The sequence below is a fragment of the Fukomys damarensis genome, unplaced genomic scaffold (assembly GCF_012274545.1).
Source record: "Fukomys damarensis isolate Sample0158 unplaced genomic scaffold, DMR_v1.0_HiC HiC_scaffold_17, whole genome shotgun sequence".
In the NCBI taxonomy this organism is placed as follows: Eukaryota; Metazoa; Chordata; class Mammalia; order Rodentia; family Bathyergidae; genus Fukomys; species Fukomys damarensis.
Genome location: NW_022900929.1, coordinates 81,053,176 through 81,068,632, shown reverse-complemented (window position 1 = coordinate 81,068,632; position 15,457 = coordinate 81,053,176). Strand labels below are relative to the sequence as shown.

The following is a 15,457-nucleotide window of genomic DNA, read 5'->3' as shown; positions in this document are numbered from 1 at the left end:
ATATTCACACACGAGTTAGGGGACTGAGTTGTTCTGACATCTGAGATGCTACCTGGGGGAGATGCAGAGCAGGTAACTACGCAGGTAAACCTTCAGGATGGGGACAGCGTCACCGCACCTCCGCGTGACTACAGCGGAATTGTCTAAGACGATCACCTACTCCTGTCAAGTGGGCATTTTCGGGAGGTTTACAGACACAGTGTGAGCAAATGGAGAAAATACTCATTTCCTGAATCTTCTGTGGATAAGTCAGAATGATTGTTCAGCAATCTGGCTTTCAACACTTATTCAAATCATGTTGTTATTACAGTAGGAATATAGGTGAGTGTTTGCATATTTAAAGGATATTGATGTTACAAACTTAAGTGGAGTTACCACTTAGTCACTCCTACTTGGGAAAATTAAAACATTTTGGGACCTTTAAACAGGGAACTTCAAATCTTGCAAATGTTTGTTTTACTTAATATAAGTATCCTAGAAGGGGAAAGAAAAGGAAAGGAAACGGGATTTTAAAGAGAATTGAAGAAAAAATGGAAATAGAGTTTTTTTCAAATGGGAAGGGGGTCAGCAGGAGGAGGTGGAGAGGGAGACGAGAGGTAACATGTGTTATGGATACGTACGAGCTCCCCACAATGCAATGCACATGTGGACTAATGAAAGTTAATTAAAGAAATAAGTAGCATAGGTATACTTTTAAAAGACGCAGGTTTAACTAAAAAGTAAGCATTCAATAAATGTATTTTCTTGAATCTAGGTTACCCTCATGCAATACATACATCTTAAGCATCTTGTGCAAGGTAGTAAGTAAAAAAAGAGAAAAAGAATGAGAGTATTATAAAACAGAACTATGAAACTTTTGCCAAAAGACATAAAATATGCATATAATCTTGGCTTTTATTTATATTGTAGAAAAAGCGTGCTCAATTCTCAACTTACATAACAGTATATACAGAGCTCTACGCACATAGATCTATAGCTGTATATAAGATTTATTCCACAAGCTACACTCTAAAAATCTAACTTCCAGTGCTTGCTACAATATTATTTACAGCAATGACACATGGAAGTAATTTAGAAAATCTGCTAATAGAAGAATTTACTAATGAAACTAATGAGTTTTACACAAATGTTCTGAAGCACTGGCATCACTTAGAAATGAAGAAGCAGGAAGCCTCACAAGGCACATCCTGAGGGGAAAGGAAAAACTGAAGAAAAAGGGCAAACTGCACAAGCAACACAGCCTAGGGCCGCGGTAAGGGACCTCCAAGTTGGATCATCCCGACTGGATGTGCCACTTATAAACCATGAGGAAGTCTTCTCAGTGCCTTGTGATTTTCTGATTTGTAAAATGAATGTCAAACTAGTACTTACCCGAGAAGCTGTTGGGAGGATCAGATGAGCCATTAAATGGGAAACAATTGTAATAATTTGTGACACAAGGTCGGCCTCACACAGTGCTTATGCATTTCCATGTAGAATGGCCTACTCCATGTTAAAATCCAGAGAGCAGAAGACCATGAACATGGACTCGACGCGAGGGCACAGGAAAAGGTCCACGCGCCCGGGCCAGTGTGATTCGGGGTAGTTTGGGGCCATAACTGGACTGCTTATTTTTGTGATTAAACATTAACGGTTTTGATGTACTGCTCAAGCATAATACTGCCCAGCTGTGCAGAAGGGCGGTGTAGCTGCATCCGTGGAGTTATAGACACGGAGAGAGGTTCATGCACACACCACTGGTGGGAACGAGCAGAGCAAGAGGGCGCTGTGTGCATCCTGTGTGTGGAAGGGTACAGTAAAAACCTAAACTGATTAGCCGACCTCCGCTTGCTTCTGTCATGTATATTTCGGTTAGAACCCTCTGTCAGGCACATGCATCACGCTGCTCAAAGAGGACAAAAGCTACTTCCTAGTGTAAAAGCAAAGTAACAGCGGGCCACACGCATGCAGTACCATGCGGGGAGATGCGCTGAGAGCCGCCGCGGGATGCCGGGGAGCGGAAGCACTGGTAGGACTGGGCTAAACTCACCCCCCGAATGCCTGGAGCGCCGAGAGTCCGGGAGCCTCCGAGCCGCCGCCACTTACTATCCGAGCCTTAAACGAAGAACAAGAACAGAACAACAGGTTTTAGGCTGCTACGGCTGCAGGGAGGTGATGGGGACACAGTCCAACTCACCACACACGTAACACCTAGGATGACAGATGCTAAGCAGGCTCAGCTCCAAGTCAAAGCTGTGTTTTGTGAGTGGAGTTTTCGAAATTAGCTCTCAGCATTGGCACAAAAGCACTGGCAGAGTCTGGGAAAAGACATCGTACTGGAAATACCGTTTGCCCTTCAGACTTGGTACATATGCGGGGAGGACATGAGTCAGTCAGGAAGGCCATGACTTAGCCGGACTTGGGAACGGATGCTGCGTTTGACAGTAGCAGACCTCTGGGAGGCAGGTGTAAGCTAAAGTCAGCGCGGCTGCAGGGGTGACCTGGTCAGAATGCAGCGCAGTGGGGACACTCACAGGGAACTAAAGGATGGAAAGCCGGACAACATGCACATCTCACAACTAAAACAGAGAAACCAAAACAGATCTAATGTGTCACAAACAAACATGTACGAGAGACAAGATCCCTCCGGAGGCAAGAAAAAGTATGATTTAAAACCTTTTCATCCACAGAACTGCTGTCTGAAAGAGAATCAGGAGAAGAAGGGATAATGTTAGATGGAGTGCTTTGCAAGAATATCATTCAACATACACATGAACACGGCGTTACACTGTTACATTGTCAAAAGCCATAAACAAATGCTTTCAAGGCTGAACCCCGAGGGAACAGGGTTGCACCGGCCTCATAATTTAAAGAACTGGAAAATGTGATCCAATACTTGAAAAGTAGACAAGGGTGATTTCTAGATCTAACAAAAGAAAATGAATCACAGTGGAAGAGTCAGAACTCCTGGGCTCTGGCATTTACCATGCCTTCTCCAGCAAGGGTGCCAACCTGTGGCCCCCTTTTTATGTTTTTTTAGATGTTATAATCCATACTTTTAAAAAGGAAGTTTTGTGTCTCAGATACATTAATAACCACATCTTATGTTTTATATGCGGCCCCAGGTAATCCCTCTTCACTCAGTGAGACCCAGGTGAGCTCTAAGGTTGGACACACCCGTGCCAACAGACAATTCTGACACGGATCTCAAATACTTCACCTCTTGACACTGGCGGCAAAACAGCTGTCAGTATTTGCAATGGTAAAAAGGATGATTACATAAATTAATATATAATTAATTATGTATTAACTCATATCAATAATTATATATTAATATGTTGATTATATATCAATTATATTACATAGTTAAACATATAATTAACTGATGGTTATATAAATTACTTTTATTGAAGAATTATGTATGGGCTCTCATATTATAATAGTTAAGAGTTAAATGTTAACTGAAGTGATTCCATTTTAAAACTAAGACTAACGGTGCCTTAAGTGACTTTATTAAACTTACAAAGCTGGGAAATGGCAGAGGTGAGGTGCAAATCGGGGCTCTGACCCTCCACATCATGCTTTGTATTTATTTTTCTATCTTGCAGTACCTAGTCTCGAACTCAGAGCCTCACACCTCCCAGGGAAGTGCTCTACATGAGCTACTTCCGTACCCCATTTGATGTTTTAAGAGGCAGTGTTTTAGGTGAACTGCACAAAACAGCAATTACAGGCTGGTCCACCATCTTGCAGTGAGTTTTAAGATAAATGACAGGGCCAATATCATTCAATTCTCCCGCTTGTGGGCCCAATAAACAGACAATGGGCTACTGTGTGGCTATGGTTACCAGTATCACTGTGGCCGCTTTCAAACTCAGGTTAAATCTGCTGTGTCCAGAGGACGAAGTACATTTTTGTCTCACACCAGATTACCGCTCTTAAGCGTACTCAGCTTTGCCTATCGGAAAAAGCTGGAAGGGCATTGCTGTGAAAGAAAGGTCGGCAGGACACAGAGGTGTGCTCAGCTCGGAGGTTAGGCCACTCCACTTTTAATACAGATTAATTCAGAAAGGTAAATTACCCAAGGTCATCTAGCTCAAGGGTGATCCCTTACTAATGAAATTTGAAGTGTTGGTTTCTTCCATTTGTAAAATACAGCTTAGTCACCATTACTAATATTTTTCTGCAGATTTTACAATATCTCAGGGTCATAGCTTCAAATATTAAAAATGCTAAATACAAAGTAATGAAGATGAATCTTACCTATGGGAATAAATATTTAAAATTGTCTAGCAAATAAAATTTTAAAAAATCATGTATCATTGTAAAGTTGATTTAAAGTTATGGAACAACAAATTTAACACATCAGTGGGTCAGAAAATATGCAGCTAAAACTTCAGCAGCTTCCAAAAAATCATTTGATGAAATTTCAAGCCTTATAAACAATTCTTAAAAGGCTCTTTACAATGGGATTGGAATGGGTCTTAAAGTTTACTATAATGTAAACAATCTTACATTCAGAGTCACCAATTTATGTGTGAAATAATAGCATATTCCCATCATCAAGACAAAACAAAAATCTCAGCTACTATCACTTAAAATTATTCCTGGAAATTCTGGACAATATTTGAAACATGAACAAAAATGAACAATGTAAATGTTAGAAATCAGGCTATAAAATTTTGCTATTACTTTCAATAATTATAATTTTATATTCAGAAAACAAAAATCACCTGAAATTATAAAGATTAATAAGAGTTAACAAAGCAACAATCTAGTCAATATATAAACAAAATAATAAAAATAAAAATGAAGTTATTTTCTGCATATTAATAATAACTAGTATGGAGAACAATGAGATAAAATCTAACTTTGTTCAGTGTTTGAATGGGTGATGTGCATTCCCTCCGCCTCTGAGAACAGTGATCTCAGGAAGAGGCCATCGGCTGTAGCTCAGGTGCTAACCTGGGAGACTCACTGCTGCATCCACTCCTCCACTCATCACTCATTTATTATCAGGAATCCTGCGTACTCACTCTCCCTTCTTTCTTATTACCATGAAATATTCTGTCAAGACTTTCTCATACAAATGTGATACATGAGTCCACCACTCCTCTTTGAGTGAACACAAGGAGACTGCATGGCCCAGGTTCAGCTGCCCCGCCACACCACCCCTCTTTCCAGTCTTAACCCTGGGCAGGTTCAAATTACCACAGCTCTGGCTCTGCTCTAAAACAACTGTTTCTCTTTCTGCATTTAGCTTGCTGCCTGTCACCTCCAAAGTGCACCTGAACCCCAACACGCTTTCCCAGGAACTTGGCATGCACCTGGGACTCCTGGCACTGGAATCCAGCCCGCACACCAGGCTTCCCCTTTGCAAGCCCAGCCTGGGACAGTTTCCTGTCTGTCATCCTCCTCTGATCCGAATCTCTCCTGTTAGCTGGTCCTTAGTCTCATTTTCCTAGCTCCTACCACACTCCTGAAAATACAGTCAATGACCAATGAGTGTTTCATGAGTATGGAATAAATGAGCAATAGACTATATCACTCTACGGAAATATCTAAAATGTGAATAAAGGTAAATATGATTTAATCCTCCTAATAGGTTTAATAGACAAATTCTAATGGCAGGTTTCTGTAACCGGAAATAATGCTAATTTGAAGTACAACGGCATTAGCATATGAATGAAAATATCTAAGACTTTCTAAAGAAAGCATTAAAAAGATTGTCTATAAAGTATTAAAAATATGTGATACTTAAAATGGTACAATCCTGGCAAAATAATAGACAAGCAGATGAGTGAAATATAAATAAAACTAGTAGAACTAGTATACCCTCACACTCAAGACCTCAATAACTAGGAAAAGATGTTTCTGTCACAACCAGTGTCAGTGAATGGTGCCTGACAGGGAGATAGTCACCTGTAGTATTCACTTCTGTTCTCAGATATGCCAAAGCTCCACATGTATTGAAGGGTTAGATGGAAAGTGACTAAAGGAAGAAAAATCAAGTAGAGAGAAAGGGATATTCATTAAAACTATGGAATGATAAAAGGTGCAAATTTAGAGGTGTTGGACGAATCACAGAGTAACGATGGTAATTAAGCGTGAAAAGTTTCCAATTTATTCAAACTGTTTAGCCATGATCGCAAAATTAACAAAGGAAAGGAGATATTCATTTTGATAGCGCTAAAAACAATCCCAAAACTTTGGAGGACAGCATAAATCATACTATTATGCATAGTTGATGAGAGAGAATCATAACAAAAGTTTTAGAACACTTTTAGGATGTTTTGACAAGGAAATTTTAATTTTGGACATTGACACCAAGGAAGTTCTATTGTAGGCTGAATTGAACCCACTCAAAATCCTTTTGTGGATGTCCTGCACACTGATGCCTCAGAATGTGGCCTTGTCTGGAAATTGAGTCTTTGCAGCTGTAATTAATTAAAATGAAGTAATGTTAGAGGACAGCAGGCCCCTCATCCCATGTGACTGTGCTCTTGTCTGAAGGGAAGTGGAGAGACAGATACTGCACAAAGAGTATCATGAGAAACTAGTCGTGAGGCCACAAACCCAGCTCACCCCGGACAAACTCTTCTGCTGCATGGAGAGGGAGCCGAACCCATCCCGACCAGGACTCTGACCAAGCACACTGCTGTTCTGTGGGAAGATTTCCCTGGAGAACCACACAGTTTTAAACATGGAAGAATAATACAAGGCAATGACCAGCATTGCTTCACTCCTTACAAGTACTGGAAAAACACATATGCTCCAGTACAGGATTACAGGTTAAAAATCATGTTACTACTGTGATACAAGAATGTCAATGCATTTACAGGCTGTATAACAATGTATGCAATATTTATGGTACCTGAAATAAATCTTAGGAAGCATTATTATGTTTATAGTATATTAAAAACTATCTAAATCAAAATATTTATACAGAAAAGCTTGCACATCACCCAGACTTCTAATAATCACTCACCTAGGACAAAAATATTCTAATGGATTGTTTAATTTTCAAGCTTTTATTTAGCAATAACATTATATTCTACAAATGGAAAAATGACACAATATTCTCTCCAAGAGCAACAGAATAATTATTCTTCTCAAGTGCATATGGAATGTTCTCTAAGACAAATATCAGGCCACAGAGAAAACATTAACAAAATTAATGATTGAAATCATACCAAATTTTTAATGAACATAATGTATGATATGGAATCATGAACAGGAAGAATTTTTGAAAGTCTAAAAAGTACGGAAACTAAAGAACACTCACTTGAACTACCAATAAGTCAAAGAAGAACTCAAAAGGCAAATAAAAATTATCACGAGACAGACAAAAGTAGAAGGATGACATGAAAAAACTTACAGGATATAGCAAGAGCAGTTCCAAGAGGAAAACTCATAGTGATAAATATCCATGTTAAGAAAAATGGAAGAGCATAAATAAACAATCTAATGGTACACTCAAAAGAACTAGAAAAATAAAAGGAACTAAGCCCAAAGTTAGAGGAAGGAAGGAAATAACAGAGAGCAGAAATATATGAAATAGAGACTAGAAAAAAAGAGAAAAGAGAGAGGAAACATAAAGATTCTCTGAAAAGATTAAACAAAATTCACAAATATTTAGCTAGATAGATTAATTTACAGAGAATGAGAGAGAGGCCTCAAATGAATAAAATTCTAAACACAGTGGTTTCCCTGGGCTGGCTGTAACTAAGTCAGTACAGCTGTGATGTGGATGTTTACCTGGGTACACACTATAGATAACAAGAGGCAGATAAACCTCCCATTAACCTAATTAACCCAAGTTGTTCACATGTCAGTCTGGTTGTAACTTGAGGGCCCACTGTGAGAGAGGAGGCATTACAACTGATCCCACAGAAATACAAAGGATCACACAAAATTCTGTGAACAATTATATGCTGACAAACTGTAAAACCTAGAAAAATTAATAAATTATGATCATACATTTTATGATGACCACAAACAGGAACAAATAAGTAAAAATATCGAATAATTAATAAAAAGCCTTAGAAAGCTGAAAATCACAGCAGACATTACATAAGTGAGACAAGCAAATGAGCCAGACAGAGAGATCCAAGCTGAGGAACATAGGCCCAGATCCCTCCCCTACTCTCCAGAAAAGCAGCAGCACTGTGCATGCACAGCTTCCTCTCCAGGAGAGATCATGGATGTAGATGGCTTCAGCAAGAGAGACCAGAACTCAAGTCATACTCTGTCCGTTATCTTTTCAGACTGCAATGGAGGGAAAGTAGAGGCTGACAGCAACAAAACCTGAGGAAATGGCACTGAATTATGTGGAATGGACCTCACACCTCTCAACAAACTATGGGTTTGTGAAGAAATTAAAAGGGGAATTTATGGATTTTTAAAAAATAAGTATATAAATAAAATCCTGACAAATTGAAACTTCTGGGATATAGCAAAAACAGTATGAAGAGGAAACTGAAAGATTTCAAATAAATGTATCTCAAGTATTTAGCAAAACAGGGAAGGAAAATCAGAACCCAAATTAGCATAAGGAAAAAATAACAGAGCACAGGAGAACTAAGTTAAATAGAGGCTGAAAATTTAAAAAGAGCAAAGAGTCGAAGATTTGATTTTTAGAAGAGAAACAAAATGAACAAACCTTTAGCTGAAGCAGCCAGGTAAAAGGACAGAATTCCCACAAAACTAAAATTGGAGGTTTAAAAGAAGGTAATATAGCCACTATCATAGAAATACAAAGGATAATTAGGGATGATTATAAATCTATATGATAAGAAATCAGAATCTTAGAAGATATGCACAAATTTCAGATTAGACCTGCCAAAATCAAAGCCCAAGAACTAAGGAACCCGAATAACTAACGCCAAGTAAAGAGGTTAAATCATGAAGAAAGTGCCTCCACCAAAACCCCAAACCAAAAACATAGACCCGGATGAATTTGCTGCTGAATTTTAACACATTTCTTTTTAAACTAGTCCAAAGAGTTGAAAAGGAGGCAAGCCTTAATAAATTACAGGAGGCCAGCATACCATCTTACCAAAAACAAGCTAGGGGACACACACACACACACACACACACACACACACAGAGAGAGAGAGAGAGAGAGAAAACTACAGGTCAATATTCCTGAAGAATGGACCAGGAGATCCAGAAACAAATCACACACACAGTCCTCACCAACAGGTTCTCAAGAAGGCTGCCAAATGGTCTGAGGCAGAAATGGCAGCTTACTTGGTAAATGCTGCTGGGAGACAAGATGCCCACACACCACAGACCAAAACTAGAGTCCTAACCTCCACCCTCAAACGTTTCAAGTTTGACCAAAGCCTGCCATACGAAACTACTAGAAAAATGCTGGGGAAATTCCTCAGGACATGGGTAGAGGTATGACTATCTGGGTAGGACTCCAAGAAAGCAGGAAACAAAGCAAAAGCCAAGAGCTAGGATTACAGAAAACAAAAATGTTTTTGTACAGCAAGGAAAACAACCACCACAATGAACCGATAACCTAAAGTGTAGGAGAAGATATTTGGTAACTAGTCACCTAACAGAGTTCATAACCAGAACACATAAGAAAAGAAGAAAAAAGTGGAGCAAAGCCTGAGCAATCTAATTTTTAAAAATTGGGGAAATTACTTGAACATAAACTTCTCAAAAGGAGATGTACAAAAGCCCTCTGCAGTCCTATCACCTCACCCACCTCTGGGCCATTCCGCAGCTCTGCGCTCATGTCAGGAAACTGTGCCTCCACCCCCTTCACACTCTTCAACCCCATAAATCCTGTAAATGGGTTAAACTGGGCTTCCCCTGGGTATGCATTTTTAATATATCAGAATTCCATAAATTATTCAAAGTTTTAGAAATGAATAAAATATTTACTACATGGCCAGCACATTCTATGCAGCCATGCTGTCAGGAGCCTCTGCGCTGGAATCCTGAGCACACGGAATCCTGGACACCAGTGGTCCTGCGGATCTCCACCCTTGGAGGGCCCTGCCAAATCCCCAGAGCAGCTCTGTGCCAGGCTGGTTCTCAGGACTGTGACCCAGCTCTGCTTCCTACAGTGAATCTTCACTACAGCAAGGAGTGTGGTACGTCCTCACCGCTACCACCAGAGCTAAACACTTGAAAGTGATGTCTCATCTCTAAATTTTGTATACACATATGTGACTATAACGTGTGCAATTTCAAAGATGGAGATGCTATGCTCCCTCTCTCAATGTTTTATCTTATTATACTTTCAAAAGAAAGGTGGAGCGAGGAGAATTCTAAGGTTATAAATAAACCATTTGATTTCTGTCTAGTTTAGGAATTCCCTCACACTCCTAAAATGTGACCTAAATGTAAAACAGTGACTGCACGAGGCTGGGAAGGGTGTGGAGGATACCACAGAGGATACTACAGGTTCCCTACGATGACTCTGTCCACTGTGGTCTGGGACCTGCCTGCCTTGTCTGCCTTTCAGATCATGCAGTGCATGTGAAGTGATGGCTCGGGTGCTGAGGAGACTGCAGCTCCGTCCTGTACTAGTCTGTGAGCATCTCGCCTGAACTCGTGTTCAGGCCACCCTGTCCTGTGAGGGTCGCCACCCCAGGGATAGGCCCAGTGGGAGACACACGGAGGTAGGGATGCCTCCCCGGCACTGACGGTCACTGGTGCCTGGGTCGGGAGAGACCTGAAGAGCTGAGTCACTGAGCACGGCACTGGGCGGGATACGTGACGGTGGAGGTGCTCAGGAGCTCAGGCATCCCAGGTTCCCCAATCACCCCCACACAGAGGAAGCAGCTGCTCAAAACCGCCCATGGGCGGAAAAGTCCAACTGCTCGAGGGTGTTGGGACACTTCACTCTCTTGTGGCCTGCTGGGGCCCTGGGCAGTGGTACCTGTTGCGCTAGGGACAAGGAATGCCTGCTAGCAGGCTCTGAATGTACAGAAGTGTAGACCAGGCAGGCCCTTCTGCACAGAGCAGGAAAAGCACAGTCTGCCCATGAATAAAGGCAAAAGATCAGAGTCATCAGTGGGATGGAAAAGCCACAGATAAACTATGCAAGCATCTGGAGACATACATGAAAACCACCTCACAGATGACAAAGGCTTAAAACAGACAAGGCAAAACTGCAGCTCAAGAAGCTACAACCCAGACTCACGCTATAAACCCAAAGAAACTGAATATCAGGATAGTAAAGGCAGAAAATAATTACATAAAATTATGATATGGAAAACTATGCAAATAAAGACTTTTTCTCAAACTTTAATACAAATTTTTAGCAAGATTATGAAGATAGAATGTACATATCAATCATGAGTTTTAAAAGGGATCTAATTAAAGATGCAATGGGGATTTTGAAACATTTTAACATTTATCTCAATTAATGCTACAACTCAAAGAAATGGATCATTTTCTAACGCCATTAAGTTACCCAAATTTAAATTTTCTAAAAAGTCTATTTCCAAGACTTACTCATAAATAATAGGAATAAACAACCCAATAATTACCAAAGAAATATAATAAGCAAGATAATCTCAAGAAAAAAATAGGTAAATTTAAAAAACCAATCATATCAAGTCTATACAGAATAGATCATTTCAATGCCATACACGTTTAACTATAGAAATGGAACGGACACAGAACAGAAACAGAAAGAACGTACTGGCTAGTTTCCTAAGCTTGACACGAATCAGGAGAAAGTTGTATCTCATCACAGACAGGCACAGTTCGTGCAATAGCTCAGCTCAGCTCTGTGTGCACACATTTAGACAGGCTGCATTCTTCTCAGAGATAAAATAGTACTTTAACAATATAAAATCTACTAGGGAGACTTCACATTCCAGGAAAAGTGGATATACCTAATTTTCCTATAATTGTCACTAAATGCAATTTAAAAACCTGGCCAATTTATATAAAGCAAACAAAAGCAATTCTGAAAATCAGGGAGAAGGGTGCAGATTAGCCAGTGAGCTTGGGATTCCAAGCCTAAACTCCCATCCTATCAAAGCAACTCTACAACACCTCCTCTGCCCTGCTGAATGATGATGGCAGGCCTGACCCCGGGCTTTCACCACGACTGCTAGTGCCGAGGTCAGCCTAGATGCCAGAGGTGACTTCCTAGGAAGCAGGAGTCAGCACAGGCACAGCCGCAGCTCCTGGCCCCGTCCTACAGGGTGAGAAGCCCCCTTGGATGGCGGTGGGGGCCGAGGGCAGAGGCTGGGCTTGCAGCACTGTCTGATCCCAGTCAACCACGAGGCTGATGTCAGCCAGGGCCTGCTCAAGTGCAGGGTTTCAGTGAGGTCTGGAATCTGAAACACAAGTCAGAATGCCCAGGTGCCAATAAATAATTACTCATTCTGCCAGGAAACAGGAGGATTTCAAAATAGGAAAGCATCATTCACTGAAGCCAATACGACCATGCAGATGTTAGAATTCTCTGACTAGAACTTTAAAGAACTAATGGTAAGTATTTCAACAAACAATGGTAAATGGTAAATGTCTGTAAAAGCAAATAGTGAGTTTTACTAAAGTAGGAAGTCTGACCAAAGAAATTAAAAACGCAAAAGAAAAATTTTAGAATTAAAAAATTCAAGAACTGAAACAAAATACTAGACAGATGGGCTCATTTAAAAGAAAATGAAAGAAAAACAAATTGGTAAACTTGAGGATGGAGCAGTAGATATGCATAATCTGAACCATGGAATGAAGAAAAAACGAACAGCAAGCAGGACATTGGATTTATGCAATCTTAACATTTATGTCATTATGGTCCCAGAAGGACAACAGAAAGGAGATGTGAGAGACTGCTTGGGCCTGCATAAGATGGCTGCACTCAACCTTAGCCTTTGCCTCGGTGGAAAAATCCCACTAGACTACATACGTGACTTTTGGCAGGTCTAGCCCCTGGGCAAACAGGAAATCTTACAGAAAGAATAGCCCTTTGTGCTAACCACAGGGTCACGGGATCTGGAGCAGGAAGCAGGTGGTATTTCCTTGTCCTGCTTGCCCCTAGGGATTGTGAAGTTAAAGATTGCATAGGGTTAATTGTTGATGTACGCCTTCCCACTTACCCCTCCCCACATTTGGTAAAATACTGATTGCTGTATGCTGATAAATGCTTTGTCCCTTTATGGTTAAATGCTTGAGTGACTCATGTGATTGGTAGAAGATTTGTTTGAACTGTCCAATAAGCTTGCTGAACCTTCCCCCTGGGATAACAGTATATAATCGTTTTGCTGAGCCAATAAAGAGCCTTTGATCAGAAACCAGACTTGGGCCGTGTACTCTAACTTCTTAAAGATTTCCTCCACAGACATTCAAGATCGGATCGGCCTCTGATGACCCACGAATAAGAGGCGGCTCTCACCTCCTATTCCCCGCGGGACGGGGTCCCCCCAGAGAGCCGCAAGGAGAGACTGAAAAATTATTGAATAAAAATAGCTGAAAACCCCCATCACTTGATGCCCTCAAATTTGAGCTTTTCACTGTTCACTCCGAAGTGCAATGCTCCTCTTCCCCTAGGATGGGTTCCTATGCAACTTGGAGTCCCCCGGCTTTGCATTTGACTAAGTACCCCAATATTTGATGACAGGGCTCTAGAATTCCCAGCGGGGATTCGAAGGGTAAGGAAGGCCTGGGCAAGGAGGGCTCAGCGTCTCACCCTCTAGCATACGCAGGGTGCTATGATACAGGATGCTTTGTAACTGGGGACTGAAGAGGACTTTGCTTACAGTAACAGTGCCTCTCTTCAAAAGAGGACAGAAGCACCAGTGCAGGCATTGCTTTACTTCATAAGGAAGCAAGAGTGAAGTCAGTCACTTTCTAAGGAGGTCACACAGTCTTCCTTGCCTAACTCTAGAGTTTCCAGGAGAATTCTTAGGTCTGTGGGAGGCTGTTTCTATAAGGGGAGCCCGGGGTCTGGTCCACCTGGTCAGACCACAGTGGGGTCCTCCTGGGTCAGCCACCATGAAAGCATTGCCATTTCCATTCATGACACAGAGACTCCAGAGTGAAATCTGGGAGGAACAACAAGGTGGGATCTCCTCCCTCATGATTTTTACCAGGCATCACTAAGGGGCGGGCCAGCGGACCCACCACAGATTGGTCTGGGGTCCTCTGTGGGGGCCCAGTCATGGCCCACTGGAGTTTGACATTTGGAAAATAACTTCTTCCTGTACAATTAAGGCATTGACACAATCTATGTAACATTTGTTTCTTTTCAAGGACACTGTTTGTTAAACTTGTTTTGTTCTTTGACCCTGAGATAACAGGAACTCCTTAACCGAAGATCTGATGTTATCTGTAAGAGTCAGGAAATCCCGGTCTTTGCATAAAGATAAAAACAATTGCCGGGTGCTTCCTGTTGTTGTGTGCCTTTAAAAGCTTCCTGTTGATGTAAGCCTTTAAAAGGAGCTGTTTCTGTGAAATAAATCAGACTTCTCTTGGTCTCCACTCAGGCTTGAGTGTTCTTTTCTTTCTCAATCCTCACTCCCCAACTCAGGCATGTTCGTTATGTGACGGCTGGGCCACCACAAGTGACACCCAAACAGGGACCTGAGTATCGAGGGATCCAATGAAGAACACTGCTGGATAAAGAATAAAAGGAGATCTTAACAAAAAGAAAAAAGAGGACCTTCAAAAGGAAAGCAACACAGGAGAGGTGAGTTTTCTTGTAAATATTAAAAATGGGAGCTGGCAATAGTTGCATGCTTTTTGTACATATGCTTAAAGATTTATTGTGTGTTGGTGGTGCTAGAGTAGGGCACCAGCAATTGTGTAGTCTTTTAGAATTTGTACAAATAGTTTATCCTTGGTTTCCTGAGGAGGGCACAGTTAATCTAAAAACTTGGAGTAAAATAGAAAAATGATTACAAGATTATTATGCTGCACATGGTCCCAGTAAGGTACGTGTGGATGCTTTCAGCTTACGGACTCTTATTAGAGATAGTCTGGATCCAAGACATGAAAGTGAAAAGGATGGGTACAGCTAACCCTAGAGGACCCCTAATGTGTTGAGCCCTTAAGCTTTAGTACTTGTTCCTTTTTGCTTCTGTGTCTTTCTCTTCCTGTTAATGTCTGAATTGGTAATTTGTGATCCGGATCATTTTGGAGGCGGGGAGGGAGGTCAAGGCAGACGTGCTAGTGGACGCCCCACCGCAGGGGCCAGAGAGGTCCTTTGTCCCTCTGGTAGGAAGTCTGTCTCTCTGTTTATGGGGAGGGAGGTTGATTATTTTTCCCCTCCTCAGGACCCTCTGGTAGAGAGAGAGTTCTTCTGGTTTCAGAAGAGGAGATTAAGAAGATTCCCCAACAGAGTCCTTGATTCTTTCAGTTTGTTTGTCTTACATTCTGTTTGGCCTCTTTTATTCCCTTGTTTGTATGTTTGCTTATACTGAATTTTCTGATAAAATGGGAGGGAGCTCATCTACTCACCTCACCTTGGTTTTAGATCATTTCCAGGAGGTCCATCAGA

The 15,457-nt window shown here is 41.2% G+C and overlaps 1 protein-coding gene across 1 annotated transcript in view; it reads right to left on the bottom strand.

Annotated features, from left to right (window-relative positions):
- Positions 1–15,457, bottom strand: part of Unc13c (unc-13 homolog C) — a 377,980-nt gene that overhangs the window by 292,148 nt on the left and 70,375 nt on the right. Inside the window, exons 2-3 of the mRNA XM_019205246.2 lie at positions 2,656–2,678; positions 2,030–2,094 (exon numbers count right to left, since the gene is read on the bottom strand). Of these exons, the coding sequence (XP_019060791.1) occupies positions 2,030–2,094; positions 2,656–2,678 (88 nt within the window). The remainder of the gene's footprint in view (positions 1–2,029; positions 2,095–2,655; positions 2,679–15,457) is intronic.